Here is a 21086-nt window from a genome sequence, read left to right as displayed (position 1 = left end):
GGTTTTTATTTGAATGACAAATTGTTGAAATTCTCACAATTAGTATTTCTGTTTCATGTCAGTGTCAGTTTTAAGAGCCAGTTTTGCAAAATTCTGTCACTTGTCCTATTGATGTTCTCCGATTTTGATGAAAATTTCAGCGTTTGTTCGTGCATAAGTGGGATGGACTGCGGGTCTAATATTTGGTTCCTACTTGGACGGGTAGAGTAGTAAAACGGTCATTGAAAATTAATCCGAAGAAATAGGTCGAAATTTTAAAATCTCTCTAACTCTAGTTTAACTTGATGAAATTTAATTTTTAGTTTCCCGAAAGGGCTTGAGGAGGGGATGAAATTAGGATATACCTTTTCGATTTGTAATCGAAACATTGAAACGCATTCTTTGTTTACCTTGAAAAATGATAGTTTTAAAAATTTTGTTACTTTTTGCAACAACCTAATTGATGGTAAATTTGTATGGATGAATTTAAGAGTAAACGTAGGGCTATAAGCTGTAATGTAAATGTAATATTTCGCAAATTTTAAGATACCCCAAAAAGATATTACCATAACAACTTTCGGGGGTGTCTTAAAATTTGCGAAATATTACCTTTTTTCAGAAACTTCATATATCAAAATACATTTTTACTCGGGATACCTTTCCAACCAATTTTTCATGTAAACTTCTATCATTTTCCGATTCCTCAGACAATTCTATTTTACTTTGTTGTATTATAGTTATATCTTTTGGGGAAAATGTGGGGTTTATCACGATCGAAAGACTTCTCTTTGATAGCCGAGAAGTTTTTGTTTTCGCGACATATCAACGCAATGCCTATTTTATTGATAACTAATTGAATTTTGTACGAGGTATACATTCGAAATTAAATCCCCTATAAAACAAAGGCACGCACAATAATCCATAAACACCACTAAACAAATTAAAAACCGACTAAAATACGTGTAAAAGCAAACAGAGGAAGAACTGATAAAAATCGGCTTTACTACGATGCGGGTTCATTTAACAGTACAGTACTGCTAAAACATTTTACTCTTGGACTATGTTCACATGAAGATTTTAATGCTGCAACGATCAATATCATTTTAGCCACCAATTGATGATCATCAATAGGCTATTCCAAAGAGCGACTAAAATGTTGCGACTAATAGTATTTTTAAATTAATTAGTTGCGATTATTTTTTTGTTTGTTTTGATTATAGAGGTCGTCTTGCCGTAAGTCAAACTTCATGATTCCACAAAATAAGTGCATTGGAGGACATTTTGAAGGTTTTTTTTGGTAGAATTGGCCATACCTCAGAGTATTCCGAGAACTTTGTACCTCTGTTTATAACCGATTGAAAGTGTTCTCTTTGCCGGAGGAACCAGATTCCCGAAATACCCTGGGATGTAGCCAATTCGACCAGAAACCCTCTAATCGTCCTCCACTGTATTTGTTTTGAAAAATCGTGAAGTTTGACTTACAGCAAGAAGGGTATTATAACCGGTCGAAAAATGTCTTTTTTGGCGGAGGAACCAGGTTCCCGGAATACCCTAGTGTGTCCAATTCGACCAAAAAACCCTCAAAATGTCCTCCACTATACTTGTTTTGCAAAATCATGAAGTTTGACATGCCGCAAGACGGGTTTTATAATCGGTTGAAAAGTGTCCTCTTTTCCGGGGGAACCAGGTTCCCGGAGTACCCTGGGGTGTGACCAAGGCGACCAAAAAACCCTCAAAATGTCCTCCATTGTACTTGTTTTGCAAAATCATGAAGTTTGACATTCCGCAATGTGGGTTTTGTAATCGGTCGAAAAGTGTCCTTTTTGCCGGAGGAACCAGGTTCCCAGAATATCCTGGGGTGTGGCCAAATCGGCCGAAATCCCTTCAAAATGTCCTCCAGTGCACTTGTTTTGCAAAATCATGAAGTTTGATATGCCGCAAGACGGGTTTTATAACCAGTTGAAAAGTGTCCTCTTTTCCGGAGGAACCAGGTTCCCGGAGTACCCTGGGGTGTGACCATGTCGACCAAAAACATTCAGAGTGGTTTCCAATACATTTGTTTTACAAAATCATAAAGTTTTATGTGTCACAAGACGGGTTTGAACACCGGTATGAATGTTTTTCGTTTTTCGGAAAGGGGGGTGACCCCAGTACTCCCAACAATGTATCCGGGACTACGGTCATTTCCGGAAAGATGGTCTTGGTACATCAAGTTTGGTTAGAACGCGGCTGAGTACCATTATTTTGAAATTTAATATTTTTAATGAAATGGGAGCTGAAGACGTAAGAGTTAACCACCCAAATTGGTTTTCGAAATGGCGTCAAAAATCAATTTCTGTCTTCTATTAACCACCCAAATTTATTTAACGCTCAACTCTTTGCGTAATGCGCAAGAAAAAACGGCCTTCTTTTGATATGTACTGGAAAAAACAGTCAAAAGTTGTATAATACCGTCGTAATAATCGAAACAGCAAGTAACTAAGAGAGGGGCTCTCAATGTTACTCAATGTTAATGTTACTGAAATTTTTTTTCCCAGAAATATGTTCAGAGAGTTGCCTTGTCGTAAGTTTCGTTATCCATAACGATACAACACAATTGCGAATAGAAGATTTAGCAATCACATTTTTCTACATTTCTAGTGAGATTAGGAATTGTCAGGTTTTACTGGTCTTTTCATTATTGTTTCTTGAATATTATATGAGAACATATTTTTAGGATTTCGATTTTCTATTGTCTTAGTTTTGGAATTGTTTTCGCTAATTCTGCCGTTATACGCATAATTGTCTCATGTATATAGGGAATCCCGTAGAACATGGGACAAATCAGGGACTTAAGGGCAGTAATAATCTTTCAAAATTTCATCAAAAAAAAATTCATTTGTGCCTTCAATGTTTAAGCCCACCCGAAACTAAACCCTGGTTACGGGCCAACTCGTACAATCGGAATTCTTCATCAATTTCGTTCCACGAAAATGTCATGCGGAAAGTGTTCAGTCTCGGTTTTTATTAGGAGTCTCTTTTGACTCGTATGTATTAACTTGGATTTTCAACCAAGATTTTGGAGCCGATTCGGACAATTTCAACGACGCTACTACGTCGATATCGATGAGGTCCGTCTTCAGCGTTTCCAACGAAGTATCCTACTAGACAATTAGCGCTATTTCGATACGTTTTCACTCAAAAGCTTCCTTGAGAACGTTGTAGCTTTTTGATTGAAGTAGATTCTCTTCAGCGCAAACATGAGAACAACCCGGAGATTGAGTAATCGTTTGAACACTTCAAAACTTGTAAACACGGTCTCAAGCGCGGACCTACCAACGTTCGATTGGCCGCGCGGTTATAAAGTTGAATTTATGCACGTGAAGATGTTAAAAGATGTTAACATAACAACTTTCAGGGGTGTCTTAAAATTTGCGGAATATTACATTTTTTCAGAAACTTTATATATCAAAATATATTTTTACTCGGGATACCTTTCCAACCAATTTTTCATGTAAACTTCTATCATTTCCCGATTCCTCAGACAATTCTATTTTACTTTGTTGTATTATAGTTATATATTTTGAGGAAAATGTGGGGTTTATCACGATCGAAAGACTTCTCTTTGATAGCCGAGAAGTTTTTGTTTTCGCGACATATCAACGCAATGCCTATTTTATTGATAACTAATTTAATTTTGTACGAGGTATACATTCAAAATTAAATCCCCTATAAAACAAAGGCACGCACAATAATCCATAAAACCCACTAAAAAAACCGACTAAAATGCGTGTAAAAGCAAACAGAGAAAAAACTGATAAAAATCGGCTTTACTACGATGCGGGTTCATTTAACAGTACAGCACAAAATATTTTAATCTTGGACTATGTTCACATGAAGATTTTAATGCTGCAACGATCAATATCATTTTAGCCACCAGTTGATGATCATCAATAGGCTATTCCAAAGAGCGACTAAAATGTTGCGACTAGTAGTATTTTTAAATTAATTAGTTGCGATTATTTTTTTGTTTGTTTTGATTATAGAGGTCGTCTTGCCGTAAGTCAAACTTCATGATTCCACAAAATAAGTGCATTGGAGGACATTTTGAAGGTTTTTTTTGGTAGAATTGGCCATACCTCAGAGTATTCCGAGAACTTTGTACCTCTGTTTATAACCGATTGAAAGTGTTCTCTTTGCCGGAGGAACCAGATTCCCGAAATACCCTGGGATGTAGCCAATTCGACCAGAAACCCTCTAATCGTCCTCCACTGTATTTGTTTTGAAAAATCGTGAAGTTTGACTTACAGCAAGAAGGGTATTATAACCGGTCGAAAAATGTCTTTTTTGGCGGAGGAACCAGGTTCCCGGAATACCCTAGTGTGTCCAATTCGACCAAAAAACCCTCAAAATGTCCTCCACTATACTTGTTTTGCAAAATCATGAAGTTTGACATGCCGCAAGACGGGTTTTATAATCGGTTGAAAAGTGTCCTCTTTTCCGGGGGAACCAGGTTCCCGGAGTACCCTGGGGTGTGACCAAGGCGACCAAAAAACCCTCAAAATGTCCTCCATTGTACTTGTTTTGCAAAATCATGAAGTTTGACATTCCGCAATGTGGGTTTTGTAATCGGTCGAAAAGTGTCCTTTTTGCCGGAGGAACCAGGTTCCCAGAATATCCTGGGGTGTGGCCAAATCGGCCGAAATCCCTTCAAAATGTCCTCCAGTGCACTTGTTTTGCAAAATCATGAAGTTTGATATGCCGCAAGACGGGTTTTATAACCAGTTGAAAAGTGTCCTCTTTTCCGGAGGAACCAGGTTCCCGGAGTACCCTGGGGTGTGACCATGTCGACCAAAAACATTCAGAGTGGTTTCCAATACATTTGTTTTACAAAATCATAAAGTTTTATGTGTCACAAGACGGGTTTGAACACCGGTATGAATGTTTTTCGTTTTTCGGAAAGGGGGGTGACCCCAGTACTCCCAACAATGTATCCGGGACTACGGTCATTTCCGGAAAGATGGTCTTGGTACATCAAGTTTGGTTAGAACGCGGCTGAGTACCATTATTTTGAAATTTAATATTTTTAATGAAATGGGAGCTGAAGACGTAAGAGTTAACCACCCAAATTGGTTTTCGAAATGGCGTCAAAAATCAATTTCTGTCTTCTATTAACCACCCAAATTTATTTAACGCTCAACTCTTTGCGTAATGCGCAAGAAAAAACGGCCTTCTTTTGATATGTACTGGAAAAAACAGTCAAAAGTTGTATAATACCGTCGTAATAATCGAAACAGCAAGTAACTAAGAGAGGGGCTCTCAATGTTACTCAATGTTAATGTTACTGAAATTTTTTTTCCCAGAAATATGTTCAGAGAGTTGCCTTGTCGTAAGTTTCGTTATCCATAACGATACAACACAATTGCGAATAGAAGATTTAGCAATCACATTTTTCTACATTTCTAGTGAGATTAGGAATTGTCAGGTTTTACTGGTCTTTTCATTATTGTTTCTTGAATATTATATGAGAACATATTTTTAGGATTTCGATTTTCTATTGTCTTAGTTTTGGAATTGTTTTCGCTAATTCTGCCGTTATACGCATAATTGTCTCATGTATATAGGGAATCCCGTAGAACATGGGACAAATCAGGGACTTAAGGGCAGTAATAATCTTTCAAAATTTCATCAAAAAAAAATTCATTTGTGCCTTCAATGTTTAAGCCCACCCGAAACTAAACCCTGGTTACGGGCCAACTCGTACAATCGGAATTCTTCATCAATTTCGTTCCACGAAAATGTCATGCGGAAAGTGTTCAGTCTCGGTTTTTATTAGGAGTCTCTTTTGACTCGTATGTATTAACTTGGATTTTCAACCAAGATTTTGGAGCCGATTCGGACAATTTCAACGACGCTACTACGTCGATATCGATGAGGTCCGTCTTCAGCGTTTCCAACGAAGTATCCTACTAGACAATTAGCGCTATTTCGATACGTTTTCACTCAAAAGCTTCCTTGAGAACGTTGTAGCTTTTTGATTGAAGTAGATTCTCTTCAGCGCAAACATGAGAACAACCCGGAGATTGAGTAATCGTTTGAACACTTCAAAACTTGTAAACACGGTCTCAAGCGCGGACCTACCAACGTTCGATTGGCCGCGCGGTTATAAAGTTGAATTTATGCACGTGAAGCTACGTATACGCTAGCGACACGTTAACATACAAACGCTCGAGCCCTTCGCGATCATCCACCCGCAACTACTCCTGCAATCTGGCAAATGTGGCAACTTCACGGTGACTGAGTGAACGGTTATAATTTTACAAATGTGGCCCCAAGAGTGAACCTACAACCACCAGTGCTTGCGCGATCATGAATCGGTTACGTCTAGAGATCCCTACTCGGCCTTACCAGCCTAGCTCCGTGCCTCCAGCTGGACCAATAAAAATGATGCTAGAAGAACTCACTTTTTTTAGCATCTGAGCCGTACATCGAAAATTAAGTATCAGATTCACGGTCCGCGCGCGATCATCCAAGAATAGACGCTAATATTCGAATAGGCACACGGTTATGAAATCGATTTTGGATGGGACGGGCATAGTTGTTAAATCGATTGCCATGTACGCAGCTCACCTAGGTTAGATTCCCAACCCAATTTTTCTAAAAGAGATTTCTCTAACCCGAAAGAGGCGAATGACCCAAAGGTTAAAACCTCTATAATCAAAAGTAAAAAAACATTGATTGTTTTCATGCGAAATTACATTCACGCTACACACATTTACATCTCGCCAGATGCACATAAAAGGAGCGTCACAAAATTCCATTATTAGACAGCAAAATACGTCGCAATGTTGTCTACAGCCCACGCGATCGAATACGCTAACACACAAACGCTCGAGCCCTTCGCGATAAAACACGCGATCGTGAAATCCCTATGTCCGCACATATCTGAACCGTACAATGAATATCTCGTTCGGAATCACGGTCCGCTGTAATTGGCCAAGCAGTGTTTTAGTTGGTGGCATTTCCCGTCTCGTCTGCAATTGTAGTGAATGACTCTGACGGGAAGCCCTTCCGAGACCTTAGCTCTACAGCTCCAGTTGGACAACTCTCGAAAAAACATCCACACAATTTTACGCAATTAGTGAACACACACGCCAACTCAGACAGATATGCACTCCGGACTCAAACGCTAAAACTTACACCTTCCACGCACACACCGACAGTATGACTCACAATTAGACTTATACCTACAAAGTCATGCGCAATAATTACAGGTATTCTTCTGGCAACCGGCGGAACGACATCTCTAAGCAGAAATTATCATTTCAATGATGGCCTTGGATCTGCGTTGGCTGTGTTCAAGGCACCATAGCTTCGTCCGTCAGATCAAGGATGTATGAAACCCGCTAGCCACCACCCTTGGCCCTAGACCCATAAAGGGATAAACAAGTAGATTTTCTTCAGCGCTTTTTTACCTTTTTTAAAATTTTATTATAGAGGTTTTAACCTTATGATGATTCGCCTCGTTTTTCGGATTAGCAAAATTTCTTTAGAAAAATCTCTAACCCTATTTACGGGGTTGGGAAACGAACCCAGGTGAGCTGCGTACAAGGCAATCGAGTTATCAACTACGCTATGCTCGCCCTCAAGCACTTTTTTCGTTTCCATGTGCAGGATGTGGTTGTACTGCCGGATGCCACACGGCCTCTAGCACCGTAGTTCAATATCAATCATTTTATTCTCACCCTAGTGTATAATATTGGATTTTTTATCGATAAAAATACGTGTGATTAAACAACTTATGGCACATTGCAATATCGTGTTAACGAATAGAATGAAAAACTAAGGGCGAAGAATACTTCCTTGTGATACGCAAAAAGAATAACAGCATTTACGATTTCTATGTTAATCCATCAAATTATGCAATTTGTTCAATGATTTTTTTTCTCTATTTCATCTTCCTTTTCCATACAGTACTGCCGACAATGCCGACGGCGACTCAGTTCACTACCCAAGTAATCTCACCGACGGATATGGATCGGAGTCGTAACAATCCGAGCATAACTAGCAATACGATGGGTACTTACAGCAGCAAGAGCAGCGGAAACAACAACATTTCGGATGATTCAGGCACCGAGTTTGGTAAGCGTGTGTTGTTTTTTTCTTATTCACACTTGCCTTATTTACTAAATCCATCATGCAAGATGAAAAACATTTTTTCCATAGATGTTAGCTACCATTTTCATGCATTCATTTCCATTTTGATGACGGCGGCATGTGCGTGAATTGCCTTGAATGTGCCAATTGTTTGTTAACGTCCTTAATTAATGCATTCAGTTCTACTACAATTAGGTTGCTATCCAGGAAGGTCATTTTGTATAAAATAACTTAATTATTTTTGTACAAAATATCAAAAAATCTTGTTCATTGCAATCAAATGTAGATTAAATATACAAGTCATTAAATTAGTACATTGCGCGATATTGGACAATGTAGTACTGATTCAACATTATCAGTGTAGTATAATTTGCATAACACCTTAAACCATTATTTGTAGACTTCTGACATACGTACTAGTGTTTCGCAATGAAACTGACATGTAGGGTGCTTTCGGAAATGTCACTGTTCACACCGAAATAAGAGCAACAGACATAGCCAATTGATCTATAGAAAAATGTAAATGAATTCTTCGGCAATGGCTACAGTGACTTTCCGAAGGCACCTTCACCTAATTGTAAATTTTTTTAAAACATATATAGCCTCTACCCTAATTATTATTGAGCTTTAATTTTTCATATATTTGTAATTACCGCACGTTTTCTCCAACTACACTTGCCAAACTATACTCTTTACTATACCCATTCACTCACAATTGAAAACTTACAACACACTATTCCCTCCTCCCGCAACTCAAAACACAACTCCTCGAATCGGAACACCCACAACCCACCCCACACAGATCCCTCGACACTGCAGGTATCGAAGAAGATCAAACTTTTTTCCTGTGCAAGAAACCAGAGGAGCGGCGTCCTGACCGCAACCAGTGCGGCTGCTAATACTGCAGCATCTACTACTACTACTCTGCTTGCTGCCAGTACGATCACCAGCATCACGCCGAACGATACCGGCCGGCTAGCACTGAAGAAAAAATCGATGAAGTTTCGAACGATCGGGAAGCTAATCATGCCAATGTTTTTGAACGATAATAATAACAATATCTCCAACTCAACCTCCCCGCTGCCCGTCAATGGGTCCAACGTCAGTGGTGATGCGGCGAAGGAGGTAAAACTGGAAACGGCAGCTGCTGCTGAAGATGACGTTCCCCAATATCGGTCGCTGAAGGTAGAACGAATACGGAGAAAATTTATGGGAAACTCGTCGATACCGATCGTTGACGAAGAGAATTATTCGACGGTTAATCGGGACGAAGGGAGCGATTCCAATGTTGAATCCGGAAAGGAGAACAACTATGACAGTGGTGGAGAGTACGGGGGCAAATTCGGAGGATGCTGCGGGGGAATTGCAGCTCTGAAAAAGAATCTAATGAACGGAAATCGATCTCATAACAAGAGCATTTTGCTTAATTCGACAGCTGAGCTGGATGAAATAGTAGCTAAAGGGAAGGTCTCAACGATGGCCAAACAATGGAACAGATTGCGAGCAATGACTTTGGATGTTTCCGTGATCAAAAGAAACTCACATTGCAGTGAAAATTCATCACTGCAGGAAGGTATTGTCGGAAGTTTCCCCTGTGAGGTGGATGGCGATTGCTACAGTAATACCAACAACTCGTCGCTGTTGGCACATAGTTCCTCTTTCAACGGGAGCAAGTCAAGACGGCGTGATTCACCACAAATTGACGATCGGATTGCTAAATATTTCGGGCTGAGAAAACAGCCAAATGAACAATCTAACGAATCATCATCCATTAGTACTGCTGGGTCCAACAAATCCCGGCGTCGATCACGTTCACTGCCTCGAGGAAATCCTCCCGCCCCGCCTCCACAGCTCCCGATAGATGAACGAATCGCAAAATACTTTGGCGTCAATAAAAGCTTCTCCGGCAGTTCCGCACTGCAAACGATTGACAAGCCACTTGCAATCGTGAAACCTCAGCAGACCAGCCGGACCTTAATTCCAGAGGAACCTGTAGTCGTCTCGACCAAAGCCGTCCGCAGTGGAAGGCGTCGATCGCTCTCAGTCCCGAGTGAAAGTGTGTTCGAAGAACTGGCTGCGTCCGATGAAACTGGCAAAGCAAGGGATCATCACGCAGTGAGCTTCTGCTTGGCCACCGAAGGCGGCATGCCGATGATTTCGCTGAAGCTGATACAGAATTTTGACGAGTTGAACCTAACGGTGGAGGATATATCGGCGGCGGATAACGAGTTTGACAAGCTTTACGTAGGTGTGTGCGTGAGTTGGTTCGATGTTTTACTTTCTGCTCTTCTGCAAAGCTAGCTAGGAAGAAGTTTATCTATTTCTTCAAATCTTCCAGTGCTAGATTTGTTTCTGAACTGTAGTATTGATATGTACCTATTTTGAAGCTGAATTTTTACTGTCTGTTAACTATTTTTTCCACTGGGAAATTTAGTCTTGGGTTCTCGCACCAATTGAAATTACGTGAGTCGTTATCAGCATAAATGTTGACACCGATTTCAGCGTCGAGTAAAATTAAAATGATGTTACAACTTTTCTAAGTTTTGGGTGAAATATAAAATTTGGGTAAGGGAGTAGGTCTGATGGATAAGGTCTATTTTTAGAACACTACTTATATAGGACATCATTTTGTTATTCTATTACATGTCATTTTGATTTACTGGCAAATGGATTTTATTGCAAAATTTCAACTATTGCATTTTCTATGCAGGAATTTTTCGGCATTTCTAGATATAATTCAAATGACTGAGTGTGAAGAAGTTTAGTTTAAAAATAAAACTTTTAACGAAAAACGACCAAGTAGATTTGTGCTGAGAAGACGATGTGAATCTTTCATCAAAACACGTAATAAACACCACTCATGTCGTTGCAATTGTGTCTAGACTGCTTAACCGACATTAGTTCTATGTGAACATATGATTTCACATTTCTTGAAATCATATATTTCAGTAAGTGATCATTTATCTAATCTCCCTAGAAAGATCAATAGAAATACCAATAAGTCTCCAATCAATTCTATTATGAATTGTAGAATATCTAATTTATTCTTAGTGTTCATGTTGGTCATTTTCTCCTACGTGTAATCTAATATCATTTATGTAAAAATCGGGTCAATTTCAGTAATGAATACTCAAAGAATTTTAATACAACCTGTATTGTTCAGATGTCTCAAATGACATATAAAGGAAGGAATAATACAGTCTTGGGCACTGTTTCTTGTAAATCGTTTTATTCATAATTCTGTTTGTAACAAAACTGCAACTGCAAATTACTTGCCAAATCAAGAAATTTTCACAACCTTTTTTAACAAAATTGAACACTTTCTCGAACGAGCTCCTCGAGCCATGGTCAATTAAAACTGCTGTGATAGTTACGTCCTGAGTAGTACCTTTCAATTAAAAACTCATTTTCAGTTTTGTCTCGTCGTCCACGCTCGATACTTCGCCAATCTTCGGATGTCTTTTCGTTTCCAGGTTCTGCTTTAGTTTTCTATTTGTTTGATTACTGACACGAAAAAAAATTATAAGCTCGCACTTGGATTTTCAGGACGGCATTTTCGATAAAAACCCGAGCCTTGGCATGTAGCGGGGAAATTAGTTAGATCAAATGTGTTGGGTGGCAGCTGCGGTTGTGTGTGATCTCGATTTAGAGGCAGGGTACGATTACTGTCGCCAATGCAATAATCATGTGTTCTTTATGGGACGTCATCGTTTCCCTGGGATAGCATAGAGTTTGTGCATTGGGCCGGAGTCCCATGGGTTGCAGGTTCTGTCTCTGGGGTGATTTTTTCAGGTTTCGCTTAACTCACCATTTCGATCTGTTATATACCATCAAAAGTCTTAAGTATTTTAGCATTTTTGGTTGAAAATCCTTTGTAGATCAGTGATGGCTCCATGCATACTATAATTAGTGCGTCTGAACGGTAATCGAAGCATAATGTTGTTGCGTAATGTTCGTGGTGCGACGTTTATATTAATTTGTTCTAATATAGCTGGGGCATCTATATGAACTTGCAAAGTGTCGGCGATGAACAAAGCTCTTGCTGTATTCATTCGAACATAAAGGGGTTCCATTTGAATCAGCTGACACCGGTTTTCATAGCTAGGTAATCGGACAGGATCTCTCCACGGCAATCTATCTCTCAACGCCGTTATTGTACTTTTGGCTCCACACTTCAGGGCAATATTCTAGGATCGATCGGGATAAAACGCAGTACAGCGATTTGAGACAATAAACATCTGTAAATTTTTTGGCTATTCTGAAGATGCATCCTAGCGCTCGAGACGTTTTACCGACAGCATAGGAAACGTGTTGTTTGAACGTAAGTTGAGAATCCAGAAACACTCCCAGGTCCTTCACGTGACTGACGCGTTCGATTTCTGTTTCTAGAAGACGGTACTTAAATAGATCGAATCCTTTTTCCGTGAAAATGATATTACCGAGCACTTCTTCCGGTTTACATACATGCGGTTCATGGTACACCAGTCAGCAAAGGCTTGAAGCTGCTGTTGGAGAAATCTGCAATCTTCAATTGTACGAATTATGCAAAAAATCTTGAGATCATCCGCGAAGGACAATCGGGGAGTCTTCAAAATTAGATGTACATCATTGAAGTATATCAGAAACATCAACGGTCCCAAGTGGCTTCCTTGAAGTATTCCTGACGTAGAAGTGCATATAGGGCCCTGGTTTAGCTTATCAAAAGCGGCAGATAAGTCGGTGTAAACGACGTCAGTTTAAGCGTGACGTTCGTTACTCTCTGTTATGTAGGATGTTAAGCATAACAGGTTAGATGCAGTTGACCGCCCGGACGTGAAGCCATGTTGATCGTCACTTAGGTACTGCTTACAGTGAGCCTGAAGAAGTTCCATAATCACCAGCTCGAACAACTTCGAGACAGCACTCAATGAAGTTATACCACGGTAATTATTGACGTCTCGCTTATTGCCCTTTTTGTGAACTGCGAACATGCTCGCTGATTTCCAGCAAGATGGAAAAATACCTCTAGTAATAGATGCTCTAAAGATCTGAAGAAGCGGAGCAACCAAAACTTCGATGTGCCTTTTCAGTATCGCGGAGGGAAGCCCGTTGGGTCCCGGATTGAAAGATGACTTAAGTCGAGAGGAAGCTCTGGTAATCATCGTTGCATTAAAATCGATAGCACCCAGAATGTGTGTGGAGCTCTGCTAGCAGCGAGTTCGATTTGTTCAATAGTTAGTGTCTCATCTGTGAATACATTCGCGAATTTTTCCGAGAAAAGCGCACATATCTTTCGAGATGTAGTAGCTGTGTTCCCATTGAAAGTCATAGACGACGGCAGTTCTGATTCCTTGCGCTGCTCGTTCACATATTTCCAGAAACGTTTAGGATGCGACTTGAGATTACGCTGAATATTTGGCTGATATCGATAGAAATAGTGTTGACTGGCTCGTTAGTACGCATGGTTGAGACTGACGTAATAGTCTCTAAGTGATATTGTGCGATACTTGGTAAAACTCCGCAGGGCAGCTCTCTTTATACACTTCAGCCGTCGCAGTGCACTCGTTTGCCATGGAGGGCCGGTTTGTCGATGGTGAACTTTCTTTGGAACGTGCCTGTCAATAGCGTACACCAGAACGTTTGAAAAGGTTTGAACACTGCGGTTTCGACATCTTCGGGGTCCAGAATATTTTCCCAATCGATGGTGGAAAGAAGGTCTGCGATACTGCGATGATCAGCTTTACGGAAATTGTAGGAGACAGAAAGCGGTAATATATCGAAGTCATGCACCACAGAGCTATCAATCGTGGCGATCAGTGGAGGATGATGTGCCACTGGTCTAGGGGAGAGGGAGCCGTCACTATTGATGTGGCGGAAACCTGATCGCTGACAAAACAAAGATCGAGATGGCGGCTATTCTCATTGGCATTAGGATTGATTTGTAGTAACGTGGCTGAGCTATAGCTGTCAAGTAACCTCACTGCACATGGGTGGAGAACGGAATGGTCCGAATCCGGATAAAGAAATCCATTACGGGAAGATTTCCATGAAATGCTAGGAAGATTAAAATCAACTAGTACCATGATCTCATCAACAACGTTAGCATCTTCGAGGATAGTAAAAACTGAGCTGAAGTGTGCTTCAATGTATTCGGTATCACGAGCGCGGTCGGGTGGAACATACAACGCACACAAGTACAACTTACGATCGCCAAGCTCGATAATCGTCCAAACCTGCTCTAGACAATCCCATGAAGTGTTCTCGACGATTCTTGCCTTCAAGCTAGTTTTAACCGCTACTAATACGCCGCCTCCGGTGGATTTTCGGCTGTTGTTAGGGCTCCAATCACAGCGAAACACCTCGTATTCAGTACCAAACACCTGACTTGAAAGCGTGTCATCGTTCAACCATGTTTCGACGAAGACAATGATGTCAAAACTCTTATCGGAGACTGCAAGACGGTATTGCTCAACGATTGAATTAATACCACCAACATTTTGGTAGTATAGCAGCAGCTTAGCCCGTCGTTGACCAATGCTGGAAATCGAAGAGCTTTGAGGCAAGGAAGAGCTCACAGATGCATTGTACTTGCCTGAGGTAGGTTTGCGGAAGACCCCTTGTCCCATCTCCACCACAGGACCGGGACGGCTGCTGGTCGCTGGCAGGAAGGGCTCAACTGTGGTGGGGGACTAAGGGCTTCCTCACGGCTGGCGGCAAGTGTGCGTCCCGGTGACCGAAGAGACGACATTACGTGGGATGTATGCAATGCAGCTGGACTAGGTGGTTCTCGTAAACAGCTGCGGTTCGCAGGCAGGAAGAACGGCATCTGGTGCTGATACGGTACAATTAACTGGAATCGGGGAACATTTCAGCGCTTGAATTATTCAGAAAGGATGGGTACTTGCCGCAGAGAAAAGTTTGGAAGACCCTTTCTCCACTCCCGCACACAGGACCGGGACGACTGGTGAACGTTGGCTGCAGTAGCTGGAGTGTGGCGGGGGGATCGAGGGCTTCCATAATACAAGCTGCGGTGCATCCCGGTAGCCCATTAGCGAAATCTATTTTGCTTTGGCTGGTCGAAATTAAATTCCCGAACGAGTACTTTAGTCGGCCAAGTAGACGCTTTGACTGCAGTGTCCTTTAGTTCGCTCGGAAGCTCAACTCGGAAAGAAACGAAGTTGAGTTTCGTGAGGTCGGTGTCCGTCTTGACCAAAACTGCTTTGGGTGCATCGCTTATTCCAGGGCATTCTTGGGTCATGGCAACGATTTCCTCCACTGTATGGCTCGGGTCAAGACGCTCAAATAGACCCAAAACTGCTCCCGCTCATCCGCAACTGTTCTGATTTCTAGCTGAATGGCTCTAGTGCCGCAGACAGCGGCTGCAGAGGCGCGAATTTTAGCATTATTCTCGCGACGTCGTTTCGGAGTGGACGGATCCTCCGGAAGTCGCTTGACAAGCAGCCCCCTTTGAGTTACAGAACCATAATTGGCCAGAAAATGATTTTCAATGCGGCTCGAGAGATTTGAGACGACCGTGTTCAAATTATTTACAGCCTCATATAATTTTTTTGTGTCCACAATGGGAGGAGCAGAAGCGGATTGTTGCGCCCACTCGTTGAAACAGCGAGCACAATCGTCCAAGTGCCAGTACAGGTTGTTGTTGAAACTAGACAACAGGTCTAGTGCGGATCGCTGCATACCGGGAATACAGGTGCAGTGGAAAATCGATCCGCAATGGCCGCGACATGCAATTTTCTCAATCTCATTAACAGGAGAGTCGCATGACTTGCAACTATAACTCATGGCTGATTTCAACCCGCCTTTTGTCGCTTACAACCTTTTGAAAACCCACCCGAGATTTCGTCTCGCTGTGCGCAAAGTTGAAGTGTGGGGAACACTTTCCACTACTCGCGTGCAGATGGCGAAGTAAGCGAGTATTTTTTTTGTGGGGAATTACACACAGGTTGCAGTCTCTCAATTTCACCGTAGACTCACAAAGTTTTCACAAGGATTTCAAAGTTTTCAGAAGGGTTTCACTGGTGAGCACGATACAAAACAGAATGTCCGTCAAGCGACTGGAAATTTTTTCGCCGAAAACGGTAAGTAAAACACAGATAAAATGTAACTTTCTCCAGAGCAAAAAGACGTAAACACGATGTAAACAAACTTCATTACATTCATTGGATGGGTTGGTGCTGGGCCTGTGGCCGTCGTTTAGCGGGATCCATTCTTATTGGTACGGATGTCTTAACGACTGGTATGCGTATGCCATCTGGTAGCGTAGAGGTGAATATCTCTCATGTATCTAATCCCATGATAACAACTACCAATATCGACTAGACCAGGGATTTTCAAATTCTGTTATGGAATGAAGAAGAAAAACAGCCCAGCTGTAGACGAAAGAGGAGAATAGGTACAAGAAAGAAGCGGTTTAAATTTGAAATTTATCTGGTATAGATATCTATACAGCGCTGTCAGGAGAACATTTTATAGGAGTAGACAAATTAGAGGATGCGACATCACATTTGTTGAGACAAACATGCGCAAAATTTTGTCTTCTTCTCGGACTGGCGTTTACTTGGCCTCTTTGTCCGATTTTGCAAAATTTGTCTCACGGGACCAACCGAGATTCACTAAGCCATGGGCTCTTCCACTACTCTGCGATCAACGCCAATGAGGTCGATGTCTTGTGGTTATGGTTCGTTCCTTTGCACATCAGATCTTCTAAACGCATCTACGAACGCTATCGTGAGTAATAGATTAGAGAGCTTTGTTTCAATCCATCTAACGAGACAAACGAGTAGTATGTCTTTCCGAGAATTTAGGCGTCATACTGCTCGCGTGAGACAATCGAAAAAAGCATGGTTTTTTTTCTTAGCATTTTATAACTACGACATGATATTTGAACGAATTGCTATATATTATCCATCAAAAAATAGCTTAATTTATGCTGTGTTTATTGAGTACAAGAACCAGTAAGAATATGTTCAAGCAAGCCATTACGATAAAATTGCAGAAGTCATGTCTAGTGATGCCTTATGGCACCACAGTTCGTTTTATTTTATTGAATCATACATCGTCTTGAAACCCCGTATTTTTCCATAATTTTTCGCTGTGTAAACATCTTGTCCGTCATTAATCGTTCTTCTCAAAACCCGCTTTGGTATTCGGCAATGGACACAATCTGCTATACCTTAAAGGCGGTATTAAGGATCGTTATATTACACTCGAGTTTGTGGCCCTTCACGAAGATACGGTACTAATTCGAATACATTTCTTCTTACACTCAGATCATCCCGATCAGCTCGTTCCCAACGGCCTTACTATTTTTCAGCTCTCGAATTGCTCGAAAAAATACAGCTATCTTAAAACTAGGAATACATAATACAAATTTTATTTTTTTTACGGAGACTTATGCTTGGTTGAGATATTCAGAGGGGGGCTTATTTTCAAGTATCAGGGACAGGGAGAGAAACCGTACATGATGACAGGGAAAGAAGAGCAAAACTTGCAACTCTCGGAAAAAACGGGAGATCAGCGACACGAATTAGAGCCTCAGTCTAGTAAGTCGCCACGTACTGGGTATTCTTCAGACCCACAGCGAATCCTTCAAAAGTTATCGGACCATCGGGTCGCTCTCGCTTCAATTTCGTTCTATACAGGCGTAGTGGTAAGGACGATGGTGGTCGCATAGTTGTACTGGTCGGCTCTACAATGTAGGACAAGCAGCTTCTAGAAACGAAAACTAAAAGAGAGGGGCTAAATTGGGATGTTCAACGTTTTTATAAAATGTAGATAAGGTCATAAGGGAGATCGCGATTTGCCAGCATATCCCGAACAGGGATATTGGGATTATCTCAGGCCCGAAGAGAAACCTTTAACACGCCCAGACAACGTGCTCGATTTCGTGGTAGCTCTCGTAGCAAGCGTACAACCAAATATGCCGCAAATGCGCATCAAGTGGTTGGACATGAGCTTGAACATTACACGAATGCGATCCTGACCCACATTCATCCCCCTGAACCAAAGCTTTGTTGATACCTTCGGGATAATGGAATGTAGCCATCGTACCAGTTCCCCATTGCTCCACGAGGTTTGCTAACTGTTGAGTGTCCACTGACGACAAATACTAGAAAATTCGTTGAAGCAGATTGGTCTTTCGTGTATGTCACCTTCTAAACCTTTGCTAAAGAGTCGACCTTTTCATTGCCCGGGATAGAGCAGTGAGAGGAGACCCAAACAAAGTTAATCTGGATAGATTTTTCAGATAACGTACACAAGGACTTCCGTATCTTCCCAAAAAAAAAATACGGGAATTGTTATTTGGGTTTCATCTCATGAAGAGCCTTGATCGAGCTGAGGCTGTTCGAAATGATGAAGTAGTGATCTGTGAGCAGAGTGTCGATGATCCCAAGGGTATACTGAATAGCAGCTAATTCTGTGACGTAATCTGAACCAAGATTATTGAGCTTGAATGGAGCGGTGATATTATCATTGAAGATACCGAAGCCAGTGGTCCCATCGAGATTTGATCCGTCAGTGTAGAACATTTTGTCACAGTCGACTTCTTGGAATTTATTATAAAGTATGTATTAGGGGTCACTTGCGGGTGTATATGGTCCGGGATTCCACGAATATCTTCCTTCATGGATGTGTCGAAGAATACAGTAGAATCAGAAGTATCTAGAAAAGGGACATGATTGGGATTATACGAAGAAGGATTGATGAGAATTAAACTCGACGAGCTTCTCGAAGTTTTCAATCACCAACGGGCTCAGAATGTCGCATCGGACGAGCAATAATCGATATGAGAGTTCCCAGAATCGATTTTTCAGCGGTAGAACGCCCTCCAGCACTTCGAGACTCATCGTATGGGTCGAGTGCATGTAACCTAAGGCAACGCGCAAACAACGATACTGGATTCTCTCTAGTTTGATGAAGTGTATGTTTGCAGCGGAAACAGAAACAGCCGTACTCCATCACCGACAATATTGTTGTTTGGTATAACCTGATCAGGTCTTCTGGGTGGGCACCCCACCATATTGTCCGGAGAAAATTGATCCTTTGTTAGCATTTCTGTTTCAGATACCTAATGAGACATCCCCAGGTACCTTTACAGTCGAACCAGACCCCGAGATATTTAAATGTTAAGACCTGATTGATCGTTACACCCATTAATAGAAGCTGGAGCTGCGCCGGATCACGCTTCCTAGAAAAAACAACTAACTCAGTTTCCTTAGTGGAGAACTCGATACCCAGCTGAAGAGCCCAAGCAGACAAATTGTCCAAGGTATCTTGTAATGGTCGTTGCAAGTCGTGCAGCTTTGGGCCCTGTTACAGAGACCACCCCGTCGTCTGCAAGTTGCCTTAGCGTGCATGAATTGGCAAGACAATCGTCAATGTCATTCACATAAATATTGTAAAGTAGGGGACCCTGGCACAGTGGGACGAGCCCGGACTTAAGTCCATATATGAAGGTTATGCGATATTCTCACTAGTATTTTTCTCGTATCAGCTGAGCCATCAGAGACATTTTCGCGAGATTTTAGGTGATTTGAATGCAAAATGAATTTTTGACAGCTTTTTGAAGGGCATAACTCAAGTGTTTTTTGCATTATTTGACCATAGGAACTATATACGGTTATTCTCGTTTTTCAAAGAAACGGTTGATTTTATGAATTGCATTACTTCACCAAAATTATCCGTGTGATAAAATTACATCGTAAAATCGCCAAAAATAAGTCACTAGTTGGTTTAGTTAGTGTTTAGATAACTGTTTGTCATGATTTTTTTTTATTGAATTCGAACTTCTAAAGCGATAACAACAACGACGCCCGTGAATGCCCGCGATCACACTATGCTCATTCGAAAGCTTTTCATTTTCTCTTTAAAATGAGCCTATGCTAGTTTTGCGAAAACTTGCGATAAGCAGCCAAAATTTGAATTTTGGTTATTACTGATATTTAATTTGAATATTCACTTTATGACTAGAATAATGACACTAATTTATGCACAACTTTCAAATAGCATTTAGAGCATGATCTACAAGGGTTTTACTAGTGATCAAGAGTAAGGAGCCGAGTGGGAAGTATGGTTTTTAAGTGGTAAAGGAATTAAGAATGTTTAAAATTCAGTAAATATTTTCAACCATCTGAAACATAAAATGTTTCATGAACTATTTTTGCTAACTTACGCAATAACTGTCAAATTAGGTGAACACAGTTGAGCTCTAGTCATTTGGTGAGACTATTTTTTCCGACTTTGCATAGCACTGATATAGCTTAAGGGTATGCGATATTATCTAAATAAAATAAGACCATTTTTAAATGAACCATACACGCGAAAAAAGGATTTTGGATTTATTTTAATTTAAGGTATAAAATAAGCAATCTAAGGAACTTAATACACACCTGCGAAAACAAAATAGTCAATCATCTTGTTGATTAGTGAATGTAAATTAATATTCCACTAAGACGCTCAAAATGTTTGTTTTGAAAATGAAAAAAAAATGTAGTTTTCATACCAAGTAACCCACTAATGAATTAAACGTTCCAAAATAAGACAATCACATCTTATTTGATCCTTAAAAATAATATAGTCATTTTTAAAGCCCCATAATGAGATGTCAATCAATTCGTTTCAATACCGAAAATAAATTTCAAAATTACAATTGAAAGAAATCTTTATAAAAGACAAAATATTTACTTTTGAGCCACTCTAATAAGTAGTAAAGTTAATTTGTATTTTCTATAACCAACATAGGAATTCAGCGCACAAGAATGTCTTTAAAAAAAATTTGAACCTTCACAACAAAATAATAATTTTTGAGCCACCCTAATGTATAATGCATTTTTTTTGCAAATGTTAATATAAAAAACGATTTAGCACACAAAAATTAATATACACAAATTTTAAGAATGATTTAGGAAAAAAAATATTTTTGAGACACCCTAATGAATAGTAAATGTTCATTTTTGAAATGTTTTAATATC

General features: G+C 40.5%; 2 protein-coding genes across 3 annotated transcripts in view; both read left to right on the top strand.

Moving 5' to 3' along the window:
- LOC131688210 (uncharacterized) overlaps window positions 1–3126 on the top strand; it is a 301333-nt gene extending 298207 nt beyond the window's left edge. Inside the window, exon 6 of the mRNA XM_058972383.1 lies at window positions 3035–3126. Within this exon, the coding sequence (XP_058828366.1) occupies window positions 3035–3126 (92 nt within the window). The remainder of the gene's footprint in view (window positions 1–3034) is intronic.
- A 4810-nt stretch (window positions 3127–7936) lies between these two features.
- The window catches only part of LOC131693248 (supervillin), a 322482-nt gene continuing 309332 nt past the window's right edge, over window positions 7937–21086 (top strand). Inside the window, exons 1-2 of one of the 2 annotated variants that reach the window (XM_058980922.1) lie at window positions 7937–8100; window positions 8918–10363. In XM_058980922.1, coding sequence (XP_058836905.1) covers window positions 7944–8100; window positions 8918–10363 — 1603 coding nt within the window. In that variant the 5' untranslated portion in view covers window positions 7937–7943. The remainder of the gene's footprint in view (window positions 8101–8917; window positions 10364–21086) is intronic. The other variant, XM_058980923.1, reaches the window with a different exon arrangement.

The sequence above is a fragment of the Topomyia yanbarensis genome, chromosome 3 (assembly GCF_030247195.1).
Source record: "Topomyia yanbarensis strain Yona2022 chromosome 3, ASM3024719v1, whole genome shotgun sequence".
Lineage (NCBI taxonomy): Eukaryota > Metazoa > Arthropoda > Insecta > Diptera > Culicidae > Topomyia > Topomyia yanbarensis.
This window is presented reverse-complemented; position numbering and strand designations above follow the sequence as displayed.